This window comes from Zonotrichia leucophrys, chromosome Z (assembly GCF_028769735.1).
Source record: "Zonotrichia leucophrys gambelii isolate GWCS_2022_RI chromosome Z, RI_Zleu_2.0, whole genome shotgun sequence".
Taxonomy (NCBI): Eukaryota; Metazoa; Chordata; class Aves; order Passeriformes; family Passerellidae; genus Zonotrichia; species Zonotrichia leucophrys.
Window position 1 is genome coordinate 49,931,776 of NC_088200.1, and position 14,968 is coordinate 49,946,743.

At 37.7% G+C, this 14,968-nt stretch overlaps 1 protein-coding gene across 3 annotated transcripts in view; it reads left to right on the forward strand.

Moving 5' to 3' along the window:
- AOPEP (aminopeptidase O (putative)) overlaps positions 1 to 14,968 on the forward strand; it is a 182,686-nt gene that overhangs the window by 84,336 nt on the left and 83,382 nt on the right. For all 3 annotated transcript variants that reach the window (XM_064735730.1, XM_064735731.1, XM_064735732.1), the window contains exon 11: positions 3,102 to 3,162. In XM_064735730.1, coding sequence (XP_064591800.1) covers positions 3,102 to 3,162 — 61 coding nt within the window. The remainder of the gene's footprint in view (positions 1 to 3,101; positions 3,163 to 14,968) is intronic.

Consider the following 14,968-nt stretch of genomic DNA (forward strand, 5'->3'; position numbering starts at 1 on the left):
TTGATTCACATGTACATTGTTGTGAATGTGGTGATTTTGACTGAAGACAAATGGCTCGTAGGCACCTAACTACTGAAGAAAATAATTGTGAAAAATTATTCCCAGTGGTTTTGATTCCTCTTTTTTTTTTTTTTTTTTTTTCTTCTTCTTTAATAAGCCAAAATATATATGCTGGATAAAATCCAAAAAAAAGTTATTTGTAGGAAGGTATGTCTAGTTGACAGAATCCCTAACTATTGTGTTTGAATTTGCTCTAATAATGCCTCCATATTTAGCTGGAATTTCTCACTTTGAAAATTACTGACGTATATAAATGTATGATGAAGCAAATGTACTTGTTTGCGTATTTTCAGTTGGATATGGTAGACTTTTATATCTTCCTTTACCTAAAAAAGAAGTTGCACAGTTTGATGTTTTTTCTCCTTGATTTAGGCATTAAGTGGGTTTATGTTAAAATTTGTAGAGTACCTTAGAGCCTTGTGCAGTGAAAACTTCATGTATAGCCATCTTTTATAATGTCAATTTTCAAATTATCATTAATGTTAGTATTTTACAGAGTTTCTTTTAAATTGTTGAATCTAAACAGTGTGTGTGATATTAGGAGATCATTCCTGGGTTGATTTGGCTTATCATCTAAACAAAAAGACAAAGGATGAGATAATGGATATAACCGTGTTCTCATTTTACAGTAAGGAGCTCTTGTACAAAGCAATTGAAGAAACTTGGTCTTGTAAGAGTTAGTGCTAGTCAACTCCACACAGATCCCACTGTCCAATATCTTATCCAGAAGGCCATTCAGGAATTCACACAAACACCAGATTTAAGTCCTTACAGATGCTTAACTGCAATGTAAGCAGGTGGTAAATGCCCTTACTGAACTGCAGCCTCTACAAATATCAGGGTCTCTGTTCTTTCTCTAGGACACTTGTTTTGAGATGGCAGTCTGTTTGTGATAATTTTTGGGGGGTTATTTCTAAGTCAAACCATTTACCAGAAGCATTTCCAACATCATAGTTCTTCAGCACTGACAATTAAGAGATTCAGAGTAGATCTTTGCAATAGTCTGCTCGTTACTATTGTATTTTTTAAAAAGTGAATGCCTCTTAAACAAGTTGGTTTTTTTGATAGGTGCCAAAAAGAATATCCTAATTTGGAATTTAAAAAAGTACTTGTGTGCAAGGACAAACAAAGAAGATTGCATATTGTCATATGACAGGTGTTTTTCTGAAACTTTGGGTGCTGCAGGCAGGAAAAAAGCAATGTTATTATTGGTTTTGCTCTTGAGAAAAATGCCAAAGTTTTAGGAGAGACTGAGAAACTTTCTAGTAGTTAATGCCTGGATTAGTGTGGTGTCAGAACAGTGTGGTTCTCCTGAGTGTCATAAGCTCATTTCAAAGTCATGAAATGAAATAGAGGGTATATTAAACAGCTGTACATAGCAAATATAACATAGGTTATTTTGTGGAGATTTTTTTTCTCACACTATAGGTTCAGTTTCTGGGGATGGGGGAAAAAGGGATTAGCTGATATGGTGAAGCTGTGTTTCTTATGCCTTGGTACAACAAATTAAATGTGCAACTAAGGGAATTTTTCCCAGCTATTAGCTCTGCTTCAGTATTAGAACACTAAGCTGTATTGGGTTTAATTCATACAACAACAAATAACAGAAAAATTTATTCTGCTTATGTTTCTGGAGAGAGAATAAATGGTACAGTCCAAGTGATCTACTTTTGCCTATATAACACTTTGGTATCCATTTTTAAGCTAGTTCTGTATGCACCCTTTTTAGCAGCCAGACAGAAATAAGAAATCAAGACTATCTTCTGGGGAAGTAAACTGACTGACTGGAAATATTTCTCTTTATCACTGTTCCCAGACAAGAGACTCAGCTAATCTGACTTAAGACTACACACCAATTTTTAGAGCACAGTGGTAAGATGAAGATAATTATAGTCTGAGGGATTAACAGTTAAATGTTCTAAATTTAATAAGCTTGCACAAATAACACAGAACAAGTCTAGATGTTTAGTCTTTTATTTTAATACATTACACATGCATCACATATGTTCAGTTTCCTGTAGAAAATTGACTTATAAAGTGATCTAATGCACACAATGGTGTTTTCCTGAAAATTCAGAATCCTGGCTATGTAGAAATGCTTCTTCTTGACTGCTGGTTATTTAAATCATCTGATCAGTTAAAATTGTTTAATGGGTTGTTTGCCTTCCTGATTCAGAGCTTGGAAATGGCTGTTCTTTTCATGAATGCTTTGTTGGTTTACTCTACATTACATATGTGAAAGTAACTGCAAGCATTATAATGAATCTTGCTAAGGCATTACCATGCACAGGACCATACCCAAATGCTCTGATTCTCATATTTATATTCATTGAGGGCTTACTCAACTTCATTTGTTCAGTACTTGCATGTGTGAATATTTTTTCATTATTTTAATTTTATTTATTTTTTTTATTTGGCTTCGCTGCAAGTTGGGAAGTCTTCCACCAGAGTTGAAGTAAATACCACAATAGCTGCCTACAAAGTAAAAGTGTAAACATAGTTTCTGAATTTACAAATACTTATGTGTGTGGTTATTTCAGTATGACACAGCTTCATAATGACAAACTTATTTCCTTTTGTAGGGAAATAAAGTTCCAGACTATTCTATGACTTCACTGTGAATCAGGATATAAAGGAAGTGGAGAGAGGACTAAACTAAAGTATATTAGATGTTTAGTAACTTTGAGAATTAATATCCATCAGTGCTTTTTATAACCCCAAGTTTATCCATGTAACAGAAGTAGAGCTCCTCTTCCTACTTTACATGTTTCATAGATGTAGTTTACCACATAACACTTTCTCCGTCAATCATTATTAGCACTAAATTTATGATTTGACTTTTATGTACACAAAACCTGATCTACCTTTTATTTGCTCATAGGACCTCTGATAGTTTTATTCATTAAAAAATAATCCCAGAATTTTGTACAGTTCAACCAATACATGAATTTAGAAGGTTTGCCTATCCTCTAAAGGGTTGGTTTTCTCTTGAAAAAAATTGCTATTTTTTGCATATCTTCTAATTTTATTCTTTTTTAAAGGTCTGGGTTAACTGTAGAAAGTATCTTCCAGAACTGGCTGGATACTTCTGGAATACCAAAGGTAAATATAAAATACCAGGTCACAGTTCTTTCTGAAGTCTTATATATAATGATTTTCTCATTATATCATTTATTTTTTAAATCACTACCTGATCTTATAAGAGGTATGATATTAAATAAACAGTTTTGATGATGACTGTTTCCACATCTTTGTATGGCTTTAGCTTTTACCAGTTGCAGGCTTTTTCTTCTAGAGTGGTTTCAACAAACCTGCCAAAGGGCAAATCTTACAAAATTTATCCTGTAAATTAAGATTGTAGTCATATGATAAGTATACTTTACAGTATAATGATGGAGCCTACTAAATGCAAGGTCCATTGTTCACAGTTGTTGGAATATGAATGACTTGAAAGCATTACTGACAGCAGTAATTAAATGTTAAATTATTTGTACTTTGATAACTTGTGTATTTTGTAACTTGCTTATAAATCTGCTGTATAGATAAAATCTATCATTGGTGTTCCAGCATTGAGACTAAGCTTTGTTTTCTGCTTTTAATGCTAAGAGGTTTTTTAATATTTTAAGTTCTGTGAACTGAAAATGCTTAGTTGCATCTGTGCTATGTGAAAGTGTCTGATTATTCATTTTGGACTAAAACTGGGATAAGATAAAAAGTGGTATCTGTACATTAATCTTCATAAAACCCAATTTTTTACAAAGTAATTTTTAGCATACTCTCAGGACTCGGTTTCTAACTGATTTCCCCTAAGCAGGCACCCCCTGGGATGCTTGTGATTTATCCTACCTAGTACTTGAATTTGTTTCCACTTGCATTAGTATTAAAAAAAAAAAAAAAAAAACCAAAAAAACCAACCGCAATTTTTAAAAGTTAGAATGTTAAGTTCTGGTTTCCATGTGCAAAAGTGCAGATACTTAGGCAGCACGACTGAGTGAGCATGTTTGCAGGTAGAATGGACAAAACTGGAGAGCTCTGACAGTGCTCAGTGAACCTGATCTGTACCCAGACACTGTAGTTGAGCTCTTCCCTTGACAGCTTGAGAGATGTGCGTGTCCACTGATCCCTGTATGCTGCAGAAGGCTTTTGGGAAAGATGTACTCTGAGATCAACATGCTTTGAGACTATTTGAATATGCTGTAAAATCAAGGCAGAGTTTGTTTTTTGTTGTAAAGTTACTGAAAATAAAGTTAACTTTAATTAGAAGGGAGGAAAGGAAGGGAGAGTATCATCATGCATCTTGATGCTCAGTCATTTCCTAGAAGAGGACCTTGATTTTAATTCTATGTTCAACCAAGGTTTTATTTTTGGTGAAAAAATGGCACACATTGTCAAACAGCTGATTCAAGCATATGGAAGAGATTGATGTTGCATAGCTGTACGTGTAAGAGGCTGAACTGGCTCCTGAAATGTAAGAGTTTTCTTGCATTTTATCTACACATATCTTTTTGAGGATGTGCTTTAATAATGTCTGGCAATCAACTTAAAATCACAAACTAGGAAGATAGGAGCAGATTAAAGAATTGTAAATGGTTTTGACTAATGTGCAAACCAAACTCTGTTTTCCTGAGTAGCACAAGTTGCTCAGAATGAATAGTAAGTAGTTTCATTATACCCTGCAATTATCTGTTGCTTGTGTAAACAAGGCATGTATCAAAAATATTTCCAAACCCAGCAAGTGTGTAAGTTGTTTTAAATTTTCTTTAAAGACTTCAGAAATATCCTTGGTAATTTGGCTGTTTTGTATAAAAAATGTCAACACAAATTTTGCTGATTTTGTATTCTACTTCTGAGCAGCAGCCCACTGATGCTGACCTCTTCTGTCTCTCTCTCTCTCTCTCAGCCCCCCGCCCCCCCCAATAATATTGTTGATAATAAAATGGCAAATGTTTTGGGTTGAAAGGGACATTAAAGATCATCTAGTTCCAATCCCCATGCAGTGGACAAGGACATCCACTAGACCAGGTTGCTCAGAGCCCCATCCAACCTGGCCTCGAACACTTCCAGGGATGGAGCATACACAGCTTTTCTGGGAAATCTGTTCCAGTGCCTCACCACCTCACCACTCTCATAGTAAAAAACTTCCTCCTCACCTCTGATCTAAAACTACAGTCTCAGTTTGAATCCATTCCCCCTTGTCCGTCACTACATACTCTGTAAAATGCATTTTTCCATTTTTCTTGTAGGCTCCTTTCCCATACTGGAAGGCTGAAATTAGGTCACCCTTTCTCTTTTCCAGGCTGGACAAACCCAGCTCTCTCAGCCTTTCTTCACAGGAAAGGTGCTCCATCCCTCTAATAATCTTGGTGATCCTCCGCTGGACTCACTCCACAGGTCCACGTCCTCCCTGTGCTGGGAGCCCAGAGCTGGATGCAGGTTCCAGGTGGGCTCTCCCCAGAGCAGAGCAGAGCAGAGGGGCAGAATCCCCTCCCTGCCCTGCTGCCCACGCTGCTCTGGATGCAGCCCAGGGCACGTTTGGCTCTCTGGGCTGGGAGTGCCCATGGCTGGCTCATGTCCAGCCTCTCAGCCACCAGCACCCCCACGTCCTTCTGGGCAGGGCTGCTCTCCATCTGTTCATCCCCAGCCTGTGCTGGTACTGCTGGTACTGGGGGTTGCCCCGACCCATGTGCAGCACCTAGAACTTGATCTTGCAAAACCTCAGGAGATTCACGTGGGCCCGAGTGAATCCTCGAGTTCTTGAGCTCGAGCTTATCCAGGTCCCTCTGGATGGCATCCCGTCCTTCAGGTGTGTCAACAGCACCACTCAGTTTGGCATCATCCACAAATTTGCTGGTCTGCACTTGATCCTTGTGTCTGTGTCATTAATGCCGATATTAAATAACACAGGTCCTAATACTGACCCCTGAGGGACCCCATTTGTCACTGATCTCCATTCAGACTCTGAGCCATTGACCACTACCCTCTGGATGCAACTGGCCAATCACTTTCATATCCATCTAATAGTCCACCCATTGATTTGTTCCCTCTCCAATTTAGACAGAAGGATATTGTAACAAAGGCTTTACAGAAGTACAGATAAATTATATCTGTGACCTTCACCTTATCCACTGGTGGAACCAGAGAAGGCCACTGAGTTGGTCAGGCAGGACTTGCCCTTGGTGAGGTCCTGCTGGGTGTCTCAAGTCATCTCCCTGTCCCCCATGATCTTCCCAGTCACAGAGATGAAGCTGACAAGTCAGTAGTTCCTAGGATCCTCTTTTTTGCCCTTTATAAGATGATTTATACTTGTTGTCTTCATTACTTGCCAGGTTCTTATGGGAACCAACTTCCATTTTATTGGAAGAACTGGAGTTGTCATTCAGTGAATAGGAAACCTTATTTCCTTTTTGCTTTATTAAATCATTAGAGGAGCCTTTAATCCTGAAATTCAGACTGTAGAGGTTGCTTAGTAGCTCTCAATATGTTAGTAGCTATAGTGTAAGTATGACTATAATTACTGATTCCAGAACTGTAAATATTGTAGATCTACCTGTGTGGTTTACAGGACCTTTAAAAGTATTTAGATTATTTCAGCAAACTAATAGCCTGGGTTATTTGATGAATCTGTATGAAGGCACATAAGAACACAATTACATGCAGATGAATTACATTATAAATTACATGCACATGAACTACAGATGAATAGCATTCTAAATAGCAGTCCTGGAACAGCACAGAATTTAATCTCTCTCACATGGTTTAGGTGAGTGGACTAGGGTGTGTTCACAGGAAGGTTTTTGTCAGCTCCTTTGGGCACAGTCATGCGACAGGGGTACCCACTAAAACTGACTACCTTCTTTCAATACTGAAGGAAATGAAAAGCAGCTGTTGGATATCTGCTTCAAAGATGTCCCAAAGGCATAGAAGCAGCATCCTACAACCTACACACAAGATTCAACACCTTTCTGCTTATAACCCTTGTCATACTGGTTCTGGAGTCCTAGAGCACAACACTCTTAATACTGCAGCCCCTACTATGAGAAATTACATGACTTTTAAAATTACAAATACTAACACTTTACTGCATTTGCAGAGGAAACCTCCTTACTGGAAAGACTATACTTTGTAATGAAATTGGGAAATGTGCATCATGCTGTACTTAAGTCCCAACATGGTTGCTTTATATCCCTCTCATACAAAAATTTTTGTATTTTATACTTGCTGTGGTGTTTCTGTGGTTTTATTTCCATGCTTTGGTGGATTTTGGACAGGAAATTCATGTTTTCCACTGAGTATAAAGAAAATTCACTTCAAGTGGTTCATTTATAGCAGTAGCTATCAAGGTGATGTCAATAATTCTCTTCTGTGTTTATATTTAAATCTATCCCCTGTATGCAACTGGTACTCTTTAAAATTCAGTAACCAAACGGTCACTTATACACAGAGTTCTTAGCCCACCCCTTAGTTCACTATCTTCACAACAGTGTCTAGCTTAGGGACACTGTAAGGGTACAAAAAGGTATGCAAAAGGTATGCACAAGGGTAAATACTTTACACTCCCCAGACTGCTGAAGCAATTTCGCCATCTTCCTTGCAGTACAGGAATCTTATATTCTTTACATTTTGTATTCTTTACAGTCATAAGTCATGCCATCTGTCTAACTGAAGATCCTCTACTCCTTTACTTGTGCTTTGTTACATTTGCCATTCCAAACTCTCTCTCCAACTCTGTCCAGGGAACTGCAGATTTATAGATATATTTGATATAGATATACACATATGCTCCTTTATACTTGCAGCTTAAAATTACTGAAACTTTAATATTTGTCAGTTTCTAATACTGTTTCACTCTTGGAAAAGTTATCTGGTCTTTTCTAAATACTGGGCTAGTTTCCAGGCTCAGGTATATACCAGTTTCCAGACTCAGGTATATAAACCAGCAGAAATCAAGAATAAATTGATGTAAGGGGGTCATATGAATAAATAAAATCAGAATTTGGCTTGCTGCCATGAAAAAGTAATTGTGCATGCTACCTAACATTTTCAATTTGTTATTTTCTAAAGCATTAAAGATTAATGTTATGAAAAAGAAAGTGTGGTTATAAGCTGGCCAATTCTTTCTTACACAGAAGAGTGCCCCTGCACAATGGTTGGTTTTAGGCTTGCTGAGCAGGGTTTTCTCACACACAAAACAATAAGGAACATAAAACATGAAAAGAAAGCAGTTCTCAAGCTTTCATGAGGGCTTTTTCCTGGGGATTCATCGTGGTGGTGGTGTTAAATAAGGTGAAGCATATTGCGTGGTTGAAAATACCTTTTATCAAATTATGCAACCTTCAGTATGTGCTTCTGTCTCAGCACTGACTCACTGGGGGATTATGGCAACTTTTCATCCCATGCAAATAGTAGTGAGTTAATACCACTAACTTTAGACAATGAGTTAAGCTAGCAAGGAGTAGAATCAGAAGAACCAAATAGCTTTACAACTGGAAAACACCTATGAAATCATTGTAGTCCACTTCATACCTGCTTATGATGATTTGCTTTCCTAAGTACTTTTCTATTGTTTCTTTCAGCATGTGCAGTGTTTAATTAGAATTTAAGGCTAAAAGGCTATATGCCTCTTTAGGAAGATTTTCTCAGCTCTGCACAAACCTGTCCTTCTCTTATATTGCCCAGTTACTATTACCTGGTTTTTTTATTCTACCCTAGGTAACTAACCTTTTAAAAATAAGCTTTAAGTCTTTCCCCCTTTTTGAAGTCTATTGTACACTGTTTGACAAGTAGATCAATAAACATTAGGTAGTCTCTGCATTGCATGAACTTCTAAATGTATTTAACTCATTCCAGTTTAAATCACTTTTTCTTTTGCTTTTGAAGTGGCACGCTATTATTTACTGGTAAATTTCCAATATTGTTTCTTTCTTGCCTGTGTATTTCAGCTGGTATCTTGTATAATAAAAATCATCTTCTCCACATTCACTCTCCAGTTCAAAAAAAAAAGAAGGGGAAAAAAAAGTAGAGTGGGTGGCCTCCTCCTTCATGATTTTTAGTTTCCAATATATCCTACACTGTAATGTACAAGTCTCAATATCACCTAATGAGTCAGATTGAAAGGGACCACAGGGGGTCATCTGGTCTAACCTCCCAGCTCAAGCAAGGTCAACCTAGAGCACACTCCACAAGATTGCATCCAGGCAGTTCTTGAATGTCTCCAGTGAAGGAGACTCCACAACCTTTCTGGGCAGCCTGTTCCAGTGTTTGGTCACCCACACAGTAAATTTCTTCCTCGTGTTCAGGCGGAACTCGGAACTTCCTGTGCACCAGTTTCTGCCTATTGCCTCTTCTGCTATTGCTCAGCACCACCAAGGAGAGCTGGATCCATCCTCCTGGCACCCTCCCTTCAGATATGCACAGACATTGATGAGGTCCTCTCTCAGTCATCTTTTCTGGAGGCTCCCTCAGCCCTTCCTCATAAGTGAGATGTTCCAGTTCCCTACCCACCTTCTTAACCGTTCTCTGGACTAACTCCAGGACCTCCATGTCTCTCTTGCCCTGAGGAACCCAGAACTGGACACAGCACTCCAGATGTGCCTCACCAGGGCTGAGTAGAGGGGCAGGATCACCTCCCCTGACCTTCTGGCAGTGTTCTTACTAATCCAGTCCAGACCACCATTGGCCTTCATGGCCAGCAGGACACACTGCTGGCTCACGGACAGCTTGTCCAGGACCACCAGGTCCTTCTCCTCAGAGCTGCTTTCCAGCAGGTTAATCATCTGGGGTTATTCCTTCCCAGGTGCAATAACACTTGAATTTGCAGACCCTGAATTTGCCTTTACTATCAGATGGTTTATCTCTGCCCATCTCTCTACCTTGTCCAGGCCTTCTGAAGGGTTGCACAGCACTCTGGGCTACTGGCCACTGCTCCCAGCTTTGTGCACTCAGTGACCTGCTAAGGCGGCCTCTGTCCCTTGTCTGAGTCACTGATGAACCGGTTGAACAGCACTGGGCCCAGTGTTGACCCCTGGGGGACACCCCTAGTGACAGGCTCCCAACTAGACTCTGTGACAACAAACACAACCCTCTGGGATCTGCCATTCAGCCAGTTCTCAGTCCACCTCACTGCCCACTGATGTAGTCTGTACTTCCTGAGCTTGCTGGTGAGGTTGTTATGGCTGATGGTGTCTAAAGCCTTGCTGAAATCCAGGTAGACAACACCACTCTTCCCTCATCCATCCAGGTAGTTGTCCTGAAAGCATTAAGGTTGTTTACACATGATTTTCCTTCTGTCATATGATCAAACCGCTTCCAGTTTTAGGATAAACACTCCAAACATCACCTCACAATTAAAAAAATTTGAAAGAGGCTATAGCAATGCTGTATCCTTCTCTTAGTCACTTTTGTTATTTTATCCTCCCAGTAAAGTTTAATTCTCATCCACTGTTCCACCTTAAACAGTATTTCCTGATTAAGGTTGGAATTGCCAACAGGTATTTCAGGGTATGTACAACTCTTAGTGTATCTTGCGAGACTGCTATGCCATGTTTTCTAACGGGCACTGGAGTACAGCTTCCAACAGTTACAGCAGTAAAAATTTTTCCACTTATTTTTTGCCAGTTCTTTTCTCCTATCTGCATTGCTTTTTGTGGCTGTGATAAAGCAGTAGTTTAATGTCCATATATGTAATAATGGACTTATTTGTAAATCATCAACATGTCTGAAAATACATAGTCAAAAGAAATCTTCTGGTGGTGAATATTAGTTTATTAATAGTATTTCTGGTTTTGTTTGTAAATGGTTAACTCTTGGATTTGAACACTGATCTAGTGGAACGTGCCCCTACCTGTGGCAGGTGAGTTAGGACTATATAGTCTTTAAAGTCCCTTTCAATCCACACCATTCTGTGATTCCACGATTGTCCTATTTGAAGAAGAAATGGATTGCAAAGGAAACTCATAGCAAAACTGTTTAAAAATTTGAAGTGAAATGTAATTTTTGAAGGTTTCTAAATCAATGCAAGTAGAGTACTTCTGTGGTTTGATAAATTTTTGGAGGATGTTACAGCAGCAGTTCAAGTACTTAATACGATTTGTGATAAAGCAACATGTTGTTAAGAAGGGCCCTGACTTTTGCCCCAGTAACAAGCTTTATAGATTTCCTGTTTCCTTTTACTAAGACAAAAGTACAGGTGAAGGGGTAACTCTACAGGAAAATGCTTCACAGGTTAAGAGTTATGGTCAATAACTAACAAACCAACCACACTGAAATATATTTTAAAAGAATGGTCTTACTAAACTCTTGAATTATCTTTAGCACATCTTCACCCAGGTTTTACAGAGGGTACCCGAACATTTTTCTTGCATTAAAATCATTGTTACTGGATCAGAATGTAAGTTAAAGCTATGGATTGTTAACACTTGCTATTTCTTCTTGTTGTTTGTTACACTTTTTCTTGCAAATTTTTTTCTTGAGGTACATGACAAATACATATTGGTAGATGGCAACATTGGAATGAAGTACACAAGTGAAATGAGCATTTTTTGTTGAGACAGTAAATTAGTAGGCATTGGCAGTGAGAATGATCTGTTAAGGACAAAAATCTCACTCAAACATAAATGATTTGGAGAAAAAACAGGAAAGGGGTATAATTTTCTTCAGTTCTTAATAGAGTTCAGTAGTGAATCTGTTAGATTACTTTCAAAACTGGTGTTAAATATTAGTCCCAAGAACAAAATATTGCTGTTTAAATAATGAAGTTTGAGGCTTACTCCTTAGTTAATTTTTAACCTGAAGATAGATATTTTTGTGTATATTTTGTAAGAGTGCAGAAAATGTAAGAAAATGTAACTGATGGTTGACCTATATTTGAGAAATAATTTGAAGAAAGCATAGCAGCTACCTTAAGATATGTGCTTATTCTTGTACATGGAAACCACACTTTGAATAATAGGCACTTCCCCTCAAGAAAATTGGTTTGTTTATTTTTCTTCTTTTTATGTTAGCAAGGTTGCAGATTGGAAGATGAAATGATCTTTCAAAAGTTCTTAAAAATGTAATTGGGTATACGTCAACAATATAAATTATTTAATGTCTTCTGTAATGATAACAAGCACAGTAAGAAAGTTTTTGAGGATTTTCTGAAATTATTAGTTATACTGACAAGATTGCATCTCATTTTCTTATAAGAAGGGATTTAGAAAAATATTAAAATGTAATCAAACCATGTGTATGGTACTACAGGATGCATAAAAGTTGTATGAAGATAAATCAAGAAAGACTTTGTCTTTATGGTCTTGACTCTTTCAAAAATGCTTTAGGTAAAGACTATCCATCTGAAAATTCTTCTAGATAGATCACTGTATACAGAGAATTTGGTATTTTGTTTGCAACAAGCTATCAAAAAAGTTCTAAGGTTAGTTATTATTTAAATAGATTTTGTGTTGATCTAAAGAAGGTCATCAGCATAAAATGGCGTTGTAATTTACTTAGCCATTCCTATAAATTGCCCCTAAGATGTACTAAACGAGACACGACAATGGTTTATTTTAGTTTCTAGAATAGATCAAGAAGTTCAAGAAAATCCCTTATATTAAAAAATACATCATTAAAGGTCAGTAAGGACCCAAAATTTATTACAGAGCTCTTCAAGTTCAGGCATGGTTTAGTCTTGCTATGATTTTAGAAGTTTTGATGTAGGTTTCTTTTGTATTGCATATGATTGCTGATTTAGAGAAAACCAAAGACATTCAAGATCCAAGTAGCATTGCTACACAGTCTTGTGTGATCACATTTTAAAACTGGGTAACATGCTGCCTTGGGTGAGATTCTCACATAGCACTGAGTAACTTGATGTCTAGGCTGAATGTATATAGTTATTTTTAAAATTTAGATTTGAAAACATTGGCCATAAAATTTTAGTGTCTCTGTTGTTCTAATTTCTAAAACTGAAGTTTTAAACAGAATTTTAGGAGTCTCCATTAATTGAATAATTAAGAAAAAAATGCTTTTGAGATTATCAGCTGGAACTCTGAGTCTACATGAAGGATGAGAAAGATGCTTTACTGGTTTTAGTTTAATGACCTACTGAAACACTGGCTTGCCTCTCCATTTACAAGCCAGATTTTCACAAGTGTCCTGTTTTACTTTGACTACCTTTCAGTGTCATGCAGCTCAGAGGTGAAGTACTTGTAGTAGGGTAATAAATCTGCACAATTTCAAGAAGTTGAAGTGCATTTGAAACAAATGTTCAATTTCTGAAATAATAGTGGACTGGATTCCATGTGTTTGTTCATTAGAATCTCTCTTAAGTTTAATAAATCTCAAGCAGTCATTTTCATTCCCTTTTCCTATTAACTGCACTGCTGAACACAAAAGCTGTGTTATGTGCAGAATGACTGAGCTTATCCATTGTAGAAAGGAGTTATGTTTGGTATCTAAAGAACAATAACAGTTTGCTGCCTGACTGATCAATGCTGGACCAAGTTCACATTCCCAAGTTCCCACTCTCCCACCTACGTACACAGGAGGTGGAAACATAGCAAACAGAGGGAGGACAGGCCCTCTTTTACACAGAAATATTGAACTTAGACTTGCCTAATAAGGACACAACTGCATAGCAATAAACATAAGTTTTAATTATTGCTTGTAAAAACATCTTAAGAAAAGAAGTTAGCACCAATTAATTTTCAGCTTGTTCATTGTTTTTTTACTCAGTGGAAACAAACCATAAAGGTTTAAAATATTTTTCATGCTACCTTGCCAGAAATTTTTTCTGTATTAGTGTATAATTAGGAAAGAATAGCTTTTAAGATATCTGAAACCTCTCCAGCTTCAAGTTGGTTATAGGTAATTTGAGGGAATTGGAACCAGGCTATGAAGTAACAAGAAGTAAAATGCTACTCTAGGAAACAACATCGGACATCTTTTTAGTTCAGAAAGATAAAGAATTGGGCCTGAAATTGAGGTAGAAATCTTATGTGACAGGGACAAGTTGCTATATACCCTCCAGAGTGGTCTGTGATTTTTAAAAGAACACACATTTTACTTCCTGGAAATTTTCCCCAGGCTTTTACAAAATTTTGTATGTGACTGGAAGGAGTGAATATGTGGGGAACATGTATTGCAATACATATTCTGTATGTGAAATCCATGCAGCCCTCTGTGTGCTGACCTAAAAACTGTCACCTGTGCATTCAGGTCTAATGATTCAGTCAGAAACTCAAAGTGATCCTGAGAGTTCAAATGCTGCTGCATTTCTGTATTTCTAGCTGGCTAGACTTGAGGATGGAAGTTCTTGTTTTTGAGCCCTATGCTTTTTTTCAGACACTCTGCAGAAATGCTGGCTACTGAATACTTCTTGAGAGCAGATGGTAAATAAGTTGGTGTAACAGTCTTCATTCCATCTCCATCAGTTCATTGTATTCCACAAAGTCAGTATCCTTGCAGCCACCTCCACAGAGCATCTGACACCATCCACAAGTCAGTGCAGAGGTGCTTCTCTCATTCAGCAATAGCTAGGCAGTTTTCAGCTCTGCAACATGACTTGATCCACTTTGTCACTCAATTGATTCTGTGACTGTGCACAGGGCTCCATAGCTTCTTTCCGTTTTCAATGTACCCCTACAATATGCAGGAGCTGTCAGTGAAGAAAGTTTTCATTTTCAGGTAGCTGCCTATATTGTGGGAGCTCCTCAGCACTTCACCTTTTCCTCCTCCAATGATGAGGGTCTGAAATATTTGTCTTCAGGACAGTTAGTGATTAATTCCAAGATCCTTGGGCGATGGGTTCAAAAGCTCGTTGTTGTTCAGGACTCCACTTAAAATAATTTTTTCTTCTGTATCACATGATAGAGAGCGTTTACAATCTGTCTGTAATCAGGAAAATGCATCTTCCAAAAACCTTCAGCACCTA